A 16506-nucleotide genomic window follows, 5' to 3' on the forward strand; every position below is an offset into this window, starting at 1 on the left:
GTATAAATTTAAACTTTAAGCACTTATAAAAAAAATTGTGACTAACGATTTTGGATTTTTTTTATCACTGTGAGAACAACTTATAAGAAACGTTGTATTAAATTTTCAAAGTTTTCTATCCAACCAAAAATTTTTTATCGTTATTTTAAAAAAAAATACTTAGAAAAATTGAAAATTTCATTTGTCTATAAATAGCTCAAAAAAAGTCGAAACACTTTGAAAATTTAACCCTGTATAGACAACGCTAATATAAACATCTGTTGCAAATTTCAAGTGCTTACAATAATTATTTTTTGAGTTACAGTAAAATTAAGTTTTCGTTTTTGTCAAAAATTGGTTTTGCGTAAAAATTCGCGTTTTTCCGTTATTTTTTTAAGGTTTTTCCTGCCGCTTTTGAAAAGTATTGGGAAATTTTCACTTTTGACCCCCCAAAGTACCAACTAGATTCACTTTCCTTTCAGAAAAGGTACAACTTTTGAAAATCGAAGCATTTTTACTGCTCCAAAAGTTGTCGTCAGACACAAAAAAAAAAAAAAAAAAAACACACATCATTGTAAAATCAATACATTCATCACTTCGTTCAGAATCTAAAATGTCAAAACTATAGTCTATAATAGCTATTTTATAACTATAATTATATTTATGATGGTTTATTTATAATATTATGTATTATGTACAGTTAACTAGATAATACGATTGTCGATTATTATAAGACTTATTAATTACACAATATATTATAGGTTAATTTATATAAGTACCTATTAGCTATAGGACTTACCTAGTTTATTATAAATATACAATATTATGTTACATTATAAGAAAATAATCATCGGTTTATTTATTCGAGTATAAACTATTATAGCTTTCAATCACCTGAAATCTTGTTCGATCCTCTTTTATTCAACATCGAATCAAAGCTAGGAGGTATCCACAACTTGATACACAGAGCATGCAGTGCTTGCGATTATAAAGAACAACAAAATATGTACAACAATATCATATTGGCTGGTGGTAATACGATGTTTCAATTTCTACCTATTCGTTTGAAGAAAATGGTAGCCGATTTAGTCACATCTTCTACTAGCATTCAAATTAAAGCGGACCCCGAACGTAAATTTTCCACATGGCTTGGTGGTGCCGTATTAGCTTCGATGCCCAGCTATCAGCAAATGTGGATCAGCAAGGAAATGTACGAAGAAAATGGGTCTGCAGCTTTACACGAAAAAAGCTTAATTTGATTGATGTTAATCTATTATAATTTATGATAATCCTAAACGTCGATCAATTTACTGGCTTTCTAATAGTTATTTTAAAATTAAAAGATCGTTTATTCATGATTAATAAAAATTTTATTTTTTCAAACATTTCAGTTACCGTTATATTATTACCTATTCCTTACTATACAATATATTACACTCATTAATACTAAGTTTAAAATATAATACCCAACTTCTAGTCTACGTATACATAGTATTGCTATATGCAGTATGTATAGTATTATATTTAGGTATACAACATAGCCACATAAGTACCTGGTTAAATCTACTATACAATTTTGAATTTATTGTATGTATGTGTTAATGAACACAATTTAATGATAATTTATAATGTAAAATAATAAAATTTGCATAGAAATTCAAATTGACCAATCAGAAGTTTCAATTAGTACCTATACAGGTGCAAGCCGAGACTGACCACAGAATGCTAATATGCAGCCCGGAGAGACGTTTTATGTTATTTGTTGTAGATCAATTCTTCATCAGCGAAACTGATTGATCTGGCAAATTCGATGGTCCGTTATTGAATCCTGTCAGAGGAACACGTTGATGTGCCCTATAGCACTCTCAGTCGTCTGTCGTTGGCGCCTCCTGTGTGACGGGTAGGCAACCGATCGTGTACTATTCGGTTTCCAAGCGGGCGTACGACGTGCCGGGGTGTTGATCATGGACCGCTGGTGGCACTTATCGCCTTAAAGTAGTTGTGTAGGCAACTGGTCATTCAGTATTCACCGAGTCCGATTGCCACTCGAGATGGCTACAGCACTGTACCTATACTACAACAGCCGGTTACTAACCACGTAACGATATCTACGAATCCGAGTGGTTGTTGAATTGAGCGTAACCGTTTTCCGTCAAAGGTTATATTCCGATTTTCCGCCAAAAAAAAAAAATAAATAAATTATTTGAGACATTTTTTGAGAACCCTTAATACCAGTTATATCCTGACATGTTAGTATAACTATTAAATAAATAATTTAAGACAAATAAAAAATGAAGAATACCTACATTCAAAAACACATTCATGGGCATTTAGCTACGTTTGAGTTTGTTAAACAAATCTATATTTCATATATTAAATATTCAATGTGTTAAAATATGTTTGAATTTCTGTACTTTTATGAAGTTTTAATTTTTATAATTTAACGTATTATTTGGACGAGAAACTTGTGATGTTTCTAATTATTAATATTAATACTTATACTGTTTACCTTATCTATTTTAGTACTAATTCTAGAAATAACATTAGTTTTATTTATCACTCATAAGTGAACTATGTAGGAAACACTTTAAAGATCGAGTGATCCAATCATGACTATACACGTGTTCTTCAATTACTTAAACTTGACACTCTAGCTACTCGCAGGCAAGCTGCAAATCTAAATTTTTTGATTAAATTGTTACAAGGAAAAGTCGATTCGCCGTACCTGTTTCCCAAATTTCTTTCAATGCCCCTGTCCAAATCTCACGTCACCCTGTTCCTTTCTCACTCATTACTGCCTTAACTAATTATGGTAAGAATGAACCTCTATGTCACTGCATGTATTTAGCAAATCAAGACCCTTCTTTCTTGCTTTAATAATAGTTAAATTATTGTTCCAACAATGTATTTTAAATGTGTAATCTGTAAATTGGACGAAAGCCCATGTTGTATTATAAAATAAAATAAGTAACAACACAGTCTCAGTGGGTTATTCACAATTAATTTATTCTGCACGAAGAACAATTTAAAAAGTTTGAAATAGCTCCACATTGTTGAAATTTGAATATTCATTATCATAGATAAATGCACATATTTCTGTTTTAATATTTAATTATTATATTCTCACCTATATTAAGTAAAATAATCTTGAAAAAATAAAATAATTCTTCAATAATGAATAGCTACATAATTTTGAAATCAATATTTTGTAGAATTTATTATAGGTATTGGTTTACGCAGATGCTAATTGTAGCGTAGTTACGTATGTAGGTACATTTTAGGCTCACAACACGTTAAAAAATTCAAATAGTTTAGCCCATAACTGCAATCGTCTAAATAGAGGACGCGCGTTATTAGTTTTAACGGCATTCAAAAACTACGCATTATTGTCAAAACAAAATAATAATAAGCTGGCTGTAAAGTACAGTAAAATATTTGTAATTGAAAATAAATGCGGCACTTTCTATATCTGGCCAAATCAAAATATTTATCCGTATCAAATATACATGGATACTAATATACACGTTAGGAGACATTTGTCAGTCTACTTCAAAGCTTAGCAGAGTAAAGGTCGTCCGATAAAACAGTTGTTTAAAGAATAACATGTTATACTCACTCTATAATCAATAAAAAATCCGAACAAACCCATCGTGGCTTCCATTATTACTACAGCGAAGAATTTCATGTTAGCGTTTAAACGGCAAGAGTAAAAAATGACTCAAGTTGTAAACAATTAAATAATTTTAACTGGTGATTATTATTATCACTGTAAAAAAAAATTAATATTTTCTTTAGTCAACCGTATGAAATCCTTCGCCGTAGTAATAGTGGTCGCAACGATGGGTTTGTGCGTATTTTTTATTTAGGTACTAGAGAAGGAGTAAAACAGTTATAGTATAACGAGAAAAAGAGAAATATTCATTTTTTTTACAGTGTTAATAATGAACACCGGTTAAAATTATTTTTAATTGTTTACGACTTGAGTAATTTTTTACTCTTGCCGTCTAAACGCAAACACGAAATTCTTCGCCGTAGTAATAATGGAAGCCACGATGGGTTTGTTCGGATTTTTTATTGATTAGAGAGTGAGTATATAACATGTTATTCTTTAGATTCTTAATATACAATATTGATTTTTTTTTATTTATTGTCCGTAGTTACTGTACATAAATTGTTTATGGAATTATAATTTGTGCGTTGTATTAACATACGATTAAAAACCGAAAATTTAACACGCCACCAGATTGAGCTCTCCAAACTTAAATAAAAATTTAAAACTATATTTTTTTAGAATGATATTGCATATCCATAGGTGCGACTGCTTACTGTTTATTAATTCATGATCGTATTGTAGAATATGTACTTCTTACTAGAGAAGTAAGAAAACTTGTGTAAATATAATTAAAAATTAATTTATAGCAATAAAAAAATTTACTATTTTATAATCTGTGTTCTTTACTTGAAATAATTATTTTAGTTTTACAATAAGTTTTGGTAAAGCATTTGGTATACGGCAAATATTTTTGTGTGAGAGGGAAATACGTGAACAATCAGTGTGTTAACACCGTATTGTGTCCCGCAATAAATCGAAATGCTCTATAAGAACACATTCTCCCTTGAAAAATTTCTGTTACCGTGGAAAAGCTGACTGTGAACATACAAATATATACTATTAGCCTCCTCAACTTCGTATTGGAAGCCAAATTGAAGGATGAAAATGCAAAACGTAGTATTTCCAAAATTTCTAAAATCGATTTTTATGGGAAAAAATGTGAGGAATTCGATTTTGCAGTCAGAATGAAATTGTATCGATTACTTTTGTGAATAAAATCGATTTTAAAACTGATGTTCAATACATTACGTGAAATTGCGACATTTAATGTCAAAACAAAACGTGGTATTATCATGTTCAATCATGTTCAAGTCATAACGTATTTTTGCCCGTGTTATTAGTATTGAAGTATACTTGATATCATTGCAAAACGTGGTACATGGGCGGATAGGCCATTTTTGGCCTACCGGGAAATTTTAAAAAGGGGCCCGCACATGAAAAAAAAGACATTTGGGGGGGGGGGGGGTGTGCACTTGCACACCCTGTAATTTTGTTGTCCACAATTGGCTTAGGCCTAATTAATACTATGGCCAGATGGCCTTCAGTTTGCCAATCTTTAATTATGCATGCACCGCAGCTATTCACTGATAATCATAAATAATATAATATTGTGTTCTTTAATTTGATAATTGATAAATTGATATCGGTATCATTTTATCCACTGGCACACACAGATATGTGTAAATGGTAAGTGGCTACTGACAGGGGCGGACTGGTTATTTTTGGCCCGGGGTGCAAAATTAATTAGGGGCTCGTAATTTTTTTTCAAACCTACCTAAATTAGGAAAGAGCCCTTAGTTTTATAAGTAAATATAAAAAAAAAATTAAGAATAACATGTTGTTTATTTGTAGAGATGTTGAAATATGTTTTTTTATTTTGTATAATACCGTATTATACCAGTATTATACCGTATACCGACTGTGGTAATCGGGGGCCCGGATCATAAATACAAACGGGGGCCCGGGGTGCTACTTGGTGTATAGCACCCTGGGCCAGTCCGCCCCTGGTTACTGATAGACAAAAGACATAATAATAATAATATGCATCTATTCTATCTAAAAATATCTTTACTATACACTATAATATACAGCATATACACAAAATGTATGAACGGTAAAATGTAATGTGTTAACTATAAAAATATGTTTTTATTAAGTATGTTTTTGATACTGTAATGAATCTGTAATGAAAAACTGAAAACACTAGAAACGTTTTTTTAACGATTGGCCTGGATGTGGGAAAAAATTGGCCTCTTTAATTGTTTGCACACCTTAAAAAAAAACTGAAATGGCGCCCCTGTTGTAATTGTATAATATTAATGAGTTATTGCGTTAACCAAAAAAGGGCCCCATTGCTGAAATACGAAGGGGGGGCCCACCGGGAAATTCCCGGTTTCCCGGTAGGCCTATCCGCCCATGACGTGGTATTGCCAGTATTAAATTTTTCTTCAAAACGTGGTATTGCCGGCAATAATGCGTTTTGCATCAACAGAAATAGTAACAACTTTAAAACGTGATATTGCCATTATCTTTTCAAAACCTGCAATACCACGTTTTGGTCTGACACGAAATTTTTAAAGCATTAAAAACAATGTTTACAATTTAGGTAGATTTAATCTTACACTGTCGATCGTTTACTTTTTATATTTTACATATAAATAAACTTATTCTGAGAGTTTATAGTCGGCAGAAAATGTGTTACAGTTTTTCTTGATTTGTGAACATTTTGGTTTTTGGCGATACCACCTTTTGCATTTCCACCCTTCAATTATCAGTCTGAGTCGACAAATAAGGTACTTGGGGCAGTGGCGTATTTACGGCGAGGGTCCATGGGGTCCGGATCCCCCTCCATTGACTCGTGTCTCATACATGTTAAATGTTGTGTTTTTACATGATTAAGAAAATCAAATTTTATCATACCATACGAAGGATTTTGTAAAAAATGTTCGACGCTTCAGTTATCAACATTTTCAATTAATATCGTGATTTTTTTTTGTTACCAGTTTGATAACAAAAATAGTTGAAAAATACCAAGTTCATTTTTTAATTTAAATATTTTCTCCATCACGCAAAGAGTCACTAGTGGGTGACTTCTTAATTCAAGTATACCATGTTTTTCTGTAACTTTTCTCTTATATGCTATAAAGTATAGATTGTATAAATATTATAAAAATAAGAAAAAAAAAAATATTTTGTAGTTTTGTACATTGTCATTTTCCAGTATCTATAGCCACTCCAGAGAGATCTTTTTCAACCTTAAAAAGGTTTACAAGTTATCTAAAATCAACATTGAATGAAGTTATGTATTTAAAGAAATATTTTTATAAAAGTTATAAATTATAGCATAACTATATTAGAATCTGAGCAGAGCGATGAAGCTAATGGTTTTATAATCGTGTATATTTTTTTATATTTTGTATACAAAATTTCTACCAGAAGGAGTGCTTCGATTTCAATATGTAGTATCTTATCTTTTAGCAAATTAGTTCAAGGTGCTACTTTAAGAAGGTCATTTTTTAATATTCTCAATAGTTATTTAATGTCACGGGAAAAACCACCGATAAATTACAAAAAAATGGGATTTTAATTTCTAACGCTTTGTTTTTCACAATAGAAACGAATAAAAAAATATTTTATATTTCAACATTAATTCAACTTACAGGATATAATAAATATTAACAATATAAAATATCCAGACTGACAAACCATCTCCGCTCTGAATCGTTTTTCATATACAATGAAATATATTATATTTATATTATATTTATATTATATTTCAATTATATCATTGAATTCAAGTTTAATACAATCCATTATACATTGGCCCACTTGTAACCTACTGTACAGCAGAGTGACATCCACTTACCAGCTTTTTTAAAATTTGTTTTGTACATGTTATTATTTAATAATTAAGAACTCAAACATTTTAAATCATCTTATAAATATTGTATATTTATTTAATAAAGAGTATTTGGGTGGTGTGGAGGGCTTTGCCCCCCACGACTCTGTTTTCTGAAAATTAACTGGACCCTCCCCATGACAAATTCCTAAATACGCCACTGACTTGGGGGTCATTCTAGATAGTCGCCTTCAAGGCAGCCAAATCCGTGACAGTATTGGCAAGGCTGATGCCAAATATATATGCTTGCAATTATGATATTTTGACGATTGAGTGTGTATTTATTGAAACCAACCTATTGGTAAAAATTTGGTACCTACTTTACGATAGTATCCAAATTACAGCAAACATAAAATTATAATTCACTTGATATTTTATTTGCATGATATTTTTTATTAACAATTTATGATTGAACATTCTACTTATTACTCGTAAGTATAATATGTAATAACTTTTTCACCACCTTTGTATTTTGTACGATTAAATCGTAGTGGAAAAGGGTTATTATGTTTATTTTTATGTAAGCAATGTGTTTCATTCTCCATTTTCTCTTTCTTAGTAAATTCTTGAAGCTCCACCGTAAAAGTATCATCTTGAGTTGGATTTTCCATTTTAATTTCGTCCATAAAAATGTTATAAAGCATATTATAATCATGCTTTTGACCCCATCCAATATACATATAGTCAGTTTGGCTGTTAACAGTTTTATTATATACAGTTAGAATTTTCTCTTATCAAATATTATAAGATTAGTAGTTACAATTATTACTAGTAAAAACTTATAGTAAAAATCATTTAACGATAACTTAAAAATATAACAACTTTACTGTAGTCTATCTAACATTCAAACAGGCTTTAGAATATTATTTAAACATTAGCCACATTTATTGCTTAAAATCTAAAGCAATAGTTAAATAGGTTTACATTGGATCATCAAGATTATCGTTAGTATTTTAGTACCTACTTATGCAATTGAATAATTTGGTTGTCATCAACAAAAATAAATACCTCAATATTTCTTAGGGCCTAATAAATTATTTACTAGTAGATAACCGTGGTCCTAGTTGGTCTGACTATATTGCAATTTGTTTAATGTTTCCTAAATGTAACAAAATAGTTGTACATTTGTATTATTTTGTATTACTTACTATTACCTCGTATTATTAGTTATATATCTCGAGTACATACGCACAAATATTGGTCTGGCTTGGGCCTCATACCCCCATAAATAAGCTGTATCATAACAGCTAGATCAGTCACCCCCACCTAAATTAATATATACCTACCAATTTAACAGTTATTCAAAATATAAATATACTTAAATACACCAAATAAAGTTATTTACTTTCTTTTTGTTAGTAATTATTATTGTTATTTTATTTTATTTTTGACAATAAACATGATATAATTGTAACATTATAACTTGTTTAATAAACTAATAATTAGTTAAATTCTTAAAAAATAAAAATCACTAAACACACTTATTTTAAGAAATGTTGCAAATTTTCATAGTTTATAAATATATTTTGAATACGTTTAAATGTTACATACAGATTGTAAGCAACTGCAAAAGCTCCAGGCCATACATGAGATTTCATTATTGCTTGAGAGTGACGAGGATCAAACGGAGAGCAAAGAACACCTTTCCACGCTGATGTATTGTCAACAGAGATATCATTTCCTAAGTTTCCAAATAAATCACTCTTAGAATTTACATTTACATTTTCACCATAACTAAAATGGTCTTCTTCTCCAAATTCTTCAGCATTGACTTCGTGTTTTTTCGAATGGGACAGATTAGAAAAACCTGATTTATGGGTAACTCCATTAATGTCTATGTGAGGATTCTTATGCACCCAATAATTTACATTCGTTAAATTAATATTAGAAATGGGTTTTGTATTTTCGTTGAGTATAAGGTCACCAACACTTTCTGAAATCAAACATGAAAAGTAAGTTCATAGGTATTTACAAAAATTAATATGTTTATATTCTATACATAATCATTGGTTCAAATTGAGGGGGCTTGGAGAACTTAGTCCCCCAAATGTCGGTAAAGTCCCCCCAGTTAAAGATCTAGTAATTAGTACTAATTTTTATATTCCGTGGTACTAAGCAATATGGCCTATTGGGAGAGGGGTTTGAGTCCCCCCAAAAAATTTACTCAATTTGCGACAATGTACATAATATATAATACATTCGATATATTGCTATAGGTATTTATAAATAGATACCGATAAAAAACTCACGTTCAAAATTGTATTGTTTATTATTCAAGAATAATCGTATTCAAATTTTGTTGTATTTACTTTTTACTTATAATTTTATGTTTTTAACTTTTACATTACCTAATATCATATTTATTTTGTTTCTATTTATATACATTCAAAAATGTATTACCTTTTATAGGTATTAATAATTCTTATGTTTAATAGTTTTATTATTTTTATAAATACAACGCATAATAAGGCTAGTAGTTTTTTAATTATTTGGTTCTATTTTTGATTTTAATCATTTTTCTTATAATACATAGGTGCGTAATATTAAATTTACTTTATAAATTTACCAAAGATAAAATAATTAAATAAAACTATTAGTAGGTAAGTAACGATAAAATGTTGTTATACAATTAATTTTAAACTCTTAAACTATTGTTATCTAATGAGTAATAACATTAATACCAATAACAAATTATTTGATAAAATAAAATATATCAAGTACCTATAGTATCTTTAATAAGTAGTGGCGTACCAGAATCAGGGGCGTCATTTCAACTTTTTTTTTGTTGGTGCCAAAATGTTGGTAGGCCATTCAAATTATTACCAGGCCACAAAGAAAACATTTTTTTTTTTTTTTTTTGGAAGGGGGGGGTGGTGGTCAAGTGGGGATAAAAACTGTAGATGATTTTTCTTTAATATGTCACTTATATTAGTATGAAAATATTACAATATTGTTACTATTTTTGAAGAACTATGTGTAGGTACTTTTAATTTTATTTTATATCGTGGATACCAGTGTACAGTGGTATTTACACTTGGTAAATAAATGTATGGGTATAAAACACCTTAATAATAAAATAGTAAATATCTAATCGAACCTAACCAGCACACTTTTTCCGTCTGCATAATCAAAATATATAATATAGCCAGCATAATAAAACCAGAAATTTATTTTATGGGTACCATTTTTCACAATGTTTGTGTTATAATTTTTATCAATTATAATATTGTAGGATCAAACATTCTTGAAAATTAAACATTAGTACAATACATTTTTTTTAAATACTGAAAAATATTACTGTTTATATTTATTGATGACAGGCCAAAGAAGGCGTTTTAAAAAAAAGTTGGTGCAAATGTACACCCTGCACCCCCCCCCCCCCCCCAAATGACACCTCTGACCAGAATTGTTGCCAGTTTTTATCAATACTATTTGATCAAATTTCATTATACTATTGTTTAGTTTGATGGTTTTCAAATTATATGTTAAACTATCGTAAACGAAAAAAATATATTACAGTAGAACCCGTATTACCTGTACGATTTCCCGCATATTACGCTATTTTTAATTGGTCTCCAGGAGAGTTTCTTAAATGGGTTCTACTGTATATTTATAAGGTTAAGTAAGACACTAAGCAAAAAAACTAAACTATGTATAATATTAAGTACAATTTAATCGTACTTTTTCTGCTAGAAATTGAATTTGTGGATCTTAGGTCTGATATTCTACTCAAATCTGCTTTGTCTTTTTCATCTATAATATAATACCCACGTGGGCATATTTGAGTGCTCGATGATATTCGTGCAATTTGAGCTCTAAGATATTCAGTTTCTGAACCATCGAACTTTGAAAAACTGTTTATCTATGTTAAATAAACAATAGAACATAATTAATTAATAAAAATTAAATGTATATAGGTACCTATGCTGACCGGATTTTTTAATTTCCCGGTGAAATATCGTTTTATTTTTCTTGCTTCAACTATATGATGTGGCTTGACCGATTCTAGTTCTATCCATTGGGTATTTAATTTATTTGTGACAAAGTATACCTATACAATTTACACTTACAAAATAAATATTGTTCATTAAAAATTGTATTAAATAAATTTACATTTTTGTTTGCACCGACTCCGAATATTTCTGGTGGTAACAAGGTTTTTGACGAGGATTTGGGTATTGCTATGCAACTGTCACTATCATTTAAATTAATCCATGAATCGTAATGATTAATTGAATTTTCAGCCATTTCACCTTCAATATATGATACAGCAGATTCAAATTCATTTTCTGGATCTATTAATTTGGGGTCTTGTCGAAGTGAGTCATTAGTGACATCATTATCTAAATGTTTTGATGATTTTGAGTAATGGCTTACACTGTTTACTCTCTAAATCCCCATTAACAATAAATTGCACAATTATAATGTATACCAAAGAGGTGAAGCTCAGATTTTTACCATTAGTTTACGCTCTAATTCTGCGGCTGACCATTTGCATTCTATTACATAATACATTTTTTTTATCCCAAATATTTTTCCCCAAAACCTAAAAATAATATAAATTATATAGTTTATGTTGTTAACTGTTTTGATATTGTTGGTTTAGTTAGGTATAATTGAAGAACCGTACCTTATGCTTTCAAATTTATTTAACTGAGCCATTTCATTCATTGTTAAGTATATAACTGCAGCTTCATCCATTGGAAGTCCAAAACCAGCTTTATTAAACATATAGTTTACTTCACAAAGATTCTGAACTTGCACAGTATCATTAATATTATTCATAGTTTTCTTCTCTTCGTGTTGATCAATTTCTATCTTTCTAATATTTTTTTTGTTTTTATTATATTGTTTTTGTTGTTCAACTTGTTTTTTCAATGCACACTAAAACACGAATTTCATAACTGTGCTATGAATAGTACGAATTGATAATTTGCCTATGATGTAAACTATATGCCCAAACGCAGGTATGATATAGGTCATATATATAATATACTAATATACATATACTTTACACTACATTAACCACGCTCACGTACACAGAAAATAAGCGATTAAATATTAATATACCTATTGCAATATTAATAGTTGATATACACTCCCCAACTTATTAATACTAATTCTACCGTAAATAAGTAAATATATTTTATAAAGGTTCTGTTTATATAATGAAAACGTGAGCATTATTATGATGTGCCTAACATTTAATTGATTCATACTCTTCATTACCCGTCTTATACACGTTCCCTCAATTTTAAAATGATAGGCATAGGCGGAGATTGGGGGAGGGGGGCTAGGGGGGTTAAAACAATCCACAGCCCCCCTAAAATTATTTCATACTTTCCTACGAAATATCTAGGTATTTTAAGAAAGTATACTGCACCTTTGAACAATGATAGTCAGTCAACTGAATCATTTTACAGAAGCAATGCATATTATGTTCTGTTAGATACTATAGTAACAAGGCTGAAGGAAAGATTTTCAACAGATAGTTTAGCAATGGGTGTATCTGTTGATAATTTTTTTAAATTAAATTATGAAGGAAGTTTGTTTTTCATTGATCATTATCAAGTAAGTTTATATTTTTTTGACAACCTATGTTTAAGTGATATTACATGTTATTATATTAACTGATTTTAGGGTTTATTAAATTTATCAAAACTAAATATTCAATCAGAGACGATAGTGGCGAAGAACAGTTTATTACAATTAGGAACTAAGGAAAATGCAATTAACTATGAATATGAAACCATAAAAAATGTATTAACGAAAAGTGTATTCCCTAGCTTATACAAGCTTCTTCAAGTAGCCATGTCTTTACCTATTGCATCAGCTATATGTGAAAGAAGTTTTTCAGGTATGCGTAAAATAAAGACATAGCTACGCGCTTGTATGTTGTAAGACCGCTTCAACAACTCAGCAATTTTGTACATAGAAAAAGATATTCAAATTGATATTGAAAATATTATTGATATATTTGCATCTAAAAATAGGTACATAATTTTGAAATAAAATTCAGATTTTATAATTATTATAATTGTAAAAATTGTTATTATTTAATTTGAATTATTTTCCATGTATTTATGAGGGAGGAAGTACATAGGCATAACATATTAACAGTTTAAGCACACCTTCGGGTCACTTTTGTGGAATTATTCTAGCCCCCCAAGAAAAATATCAAATCTCCGCCTATGATGATAGGTAATAGATATTATTACGTTTATAACTAATTTTCCTACAGACATTCACTCATATAAAATATGATATTAAGGGTAATCTTTAATTTTGTATCAATTATATATCGCCCGAGTAGAATTGATCTCACCTAATCGCATACATAAGTGATATAAAAAAATTTTTAAGGATATTTAAAATTTTAAAACATGTATTATTTGTAAATTATTTCAAAATACGGAATTATTATGAAAATACACCGAACCACGGTGTTAGGAAACTTGCGTATTTACCATGCTATGTAATAATGATTGTATTATTGATATGCATAAAAAAAAATAAATATAATTAGACTAGAAAAATAGACCTATGGTAGGTATAGGTGTATTTTCTGAATAGAGGTTCCTATGATTGTTGCAAATAGCTTTATATTACCTTATACATTTGTAAACTCTTAAAGCAATAATTCCGGTTTATGTTATCCACAAAGACACGTTCAAAATTAACATCATTATGAATATATGTACGCTTCAACATCATGCTATATTTTTCAAAGTTTTTTAGTGGATTTTTAGGCCTTTCCAATAATATCTTATCTAAAATGTCTTGTAAATGACTATACCTAAACATTACATTGTTTATTTGTAAGCTATCTAATTAGCATATACTTTAAAATAAAAAAATATTATAAAATCTATAATATTAATAATGGTTTTAGTATGAAATAGAGCAGCAAAACTAAACAATTATAAAATAATAGGTAAGGGAGACGTGGGCAAAGTGAATAATGAAAATAATATTTTGAATAACAATGATTACATTGTAACATGATACATATTATAGTTAAAGTTTTATATCGCACAAAAAGGAAGATAATAGTAAAAATATTATTCTCATTCATGTTGTTTTTTAAATTATATACAAAGGTTTAAGAAAGTATGCATGCATATGAATATCATTTATAGTATTAAAACTTATTTATTTTGTATTACAAATGTATACTAGTTTTAACTAATTATTGTAATCGCGATAAAAATATCAAAAGTATCGTAAGTATTAATATGGTCACAATATTTTTTTACAAGCGTTTAAGTTAAAATGTATACGAAATTCATCAAAATCACTAAAATTTTCAAATTTTTTTGTAGTATACAATTCATTAGATTTTTGATAATCATACCTTGAAGCTTAAGTCTGTAATTGTAATTACAAGGTTCCATATAATTTTTACTTAGATACAAAAACTATAAAAATATGAGTGTAATTTACTATAGAAATATTTTCAATTAGCATATAAAGTTAAAATGTTGATGAACTTGGACGTTCACGCGTAAAATCGCGATTTTTTATCAAACGATTTTAATTTTTTTAATGCAATTCAATGAGTATTATCGATAGAAACTTGATACATTCGACTATTATTTAAATTAAAATTGTTTTCAATACCAAGGTTTATGACAAATATAAATAAAATATAATTTTAACCATTAAACGAAATTTTCTTAGTATTATAATTTGGTATAAACAACATAATATTTAAATCTATTGTTATCATTCACTAACCATTTTTTATGCGAGTCGTCAATATAAACTAAGTTTACAACTTATAATTTTAGTAATTAATGCGTTCACTAGGTACCTACCTGATTATTAACGATACCTAAATAATATTATGTAAATAAACCTTAAATACTTACACATTAACATTTCCATCTTCTTTTTTTAATATCCCAATTGCATAATTTATGTCAATATCATAATCAAATTCTTTCATTCCTGGTCCGCCACACGTAAATAATGATCTCAATTGGGTTGACCGAGATGATACTTTTGATCTATCATGGTTACTTATTTTTTCGATTGCTTGTACATTATCTTTAATTTCTTTAGATGATATTTTCTTTGTGTCTGATATCGATTTTACAATTTCCATATTAGACATTTTTAATAAATAGTACCTATATTGTTCTTATAAATTAAACTTAAACATAATTAATGCATATATTACACAGCTTTAATGTGGAGTAATGACAGAAATACTTTAATTTTAACACTATATTATATTCACATGAAAGATTGGGTCGTGAAGCTGTTTATATAGTAAGAAACAAACAGTATCTATGAACTGTTACCTTGGATATACCTAACCTAGGTACCATTATTTAATTTAATTTAGTTAATTATCAAATTAATAAAACTAAAAACTGTATCAAGATAAATATAATAGTTTTTACCATATTATATAATAAGAACTAGCTGTATAATCCAACTTTGTTGGGAAAAAATGATCAAATATAAAATACGGCACTGTTTATAGGTGTATATAAATTCACTGGAAAATCGGCATCTATGCACACAGATTGTGAGCTAATTCGACTGAGATGGGCGTCCCCCTGTTTTGAACATGATTAAAACTTCTATCGAGGTACGCCTCGTACACTTTTCTGATATTACCACTAAGAAGTATTTTCAAAATTTTACTTAATATCGGTCAAGTAGTTTTTGAGCATAAGCTACAAACATACGTTTATTTTTATATATAATACTATCCAGTACCCATTGATTTTATAAAAGTATCTTTTATTTCTATAACCAATAACAACAAAAAAATATTTGATTTTCGTGAGCCAAACCAAAATTTCTGTGTGACCGTGTGAGCCACCCAAATACCCAATAGCAATATATATGGATTGAGAAACGAAGCTATAAACACTCCCAGAGTCTCAAAAAGGAATACCTACGTGTACAAAATGTGTCTACTGGTTCAATAGTTTCCGTGATTACTGAATACTAATATAAGCACAATAATTTTTTGTACAAAGAAGAATATGGTAATAATAAT

General features: G+C 28.9%; 2 protein-coding genes across 2 annotated transcripts in view; one reads left to right on the top strand and one right to left on the bottom strand.

Annotated features, from left to right (window-relative positions):
• Nucleotides 1-1353, top strand: part of LOC100163147 (actin-like) — a 4899-nt gene extending 3546 nt beyond the window's left edge. The window contains exon 4 of the mRNA XM_029485680.1: nt 863-1353. Coding sequence (XP_029341540.1) covers nt 863-1238 — 376 coding nt within the window. The 3' untranslated portion in view covers nt 1239-1353. The remainder of the gene's footprint in view (nt 1-862) is intronic.
• Nucleotides 1354-7566: 6213 nt separating this feature from the next.
• LOC100574905 (radial spoke head protein 4 homolog A-like) lies at nt 7567-16505 on the bottom strand. Its single transcript, XM_003241340.4, has 9 exons — nt 15362-16505; nt 14100-14286; nt 12121-12374; nt 11949-12036; nt 11604-11879; nt 11422-11541; nt 11172-11352; nt 9042-9423; nt 7567-8183 (listed from the first exon to the last, which is right to left on the bottom strand). Exons 1-9 carry the CDS (start codon nt 15604-15606, stop codon nt 7916-7918), a joined length of 2001 nt encoding a protein of 666 aa, XP_003241388.1. The 5' UTR covers nt 15607-16505; the 3' UTR covers nt 7567-7915.
• Between the last annotated feature and the right edge of the window lies 1 nt (nt 16506).

Source organism: Acyrthosiphon pisum, chromosome X (genome assembly GCF_005508785.2).
Source record: "Acyrthosiphon pisum isolate AL4f chromosome X, pea_aphid_22Mar2018_4r6ur, whole genome shotgun sequence".
Classification (NCBI taxonomy): Eukaryota; Metazoa; Arthropoda; class Insecta; order Hemiptera; family Aphididae; genus Acyrthosiphon; species Acyrthosiphon pisum.

What these genes read in the sequence shown, in the direction of transcription:
- LOC100574905 (XM_003241340.4), bottom strand. Translation starts at nt 15,606, where the DNA reads ATGTCTAATATGGAAATTGTAAAATCGATATCAGACACAAAGAAAATA. An exon ending in AGAGTTTACAAATGTATAAG is followed by an intron (nt 12,375 to 14,099) that starts GTAATATAAAGC and finishes TTCGTGTTTTAG; the next exon opens with TGTGCATTGAAAAAACAAGT. An exon ending in CCGGGAAATTAAAAAATCCG is followed by an intron (nt 11,353 to 11,421) that starts GTCAGCATAGGT and finishes TATTTAACATAG; the next exon opens with ATAAACAGTTTTTCAAAGTT.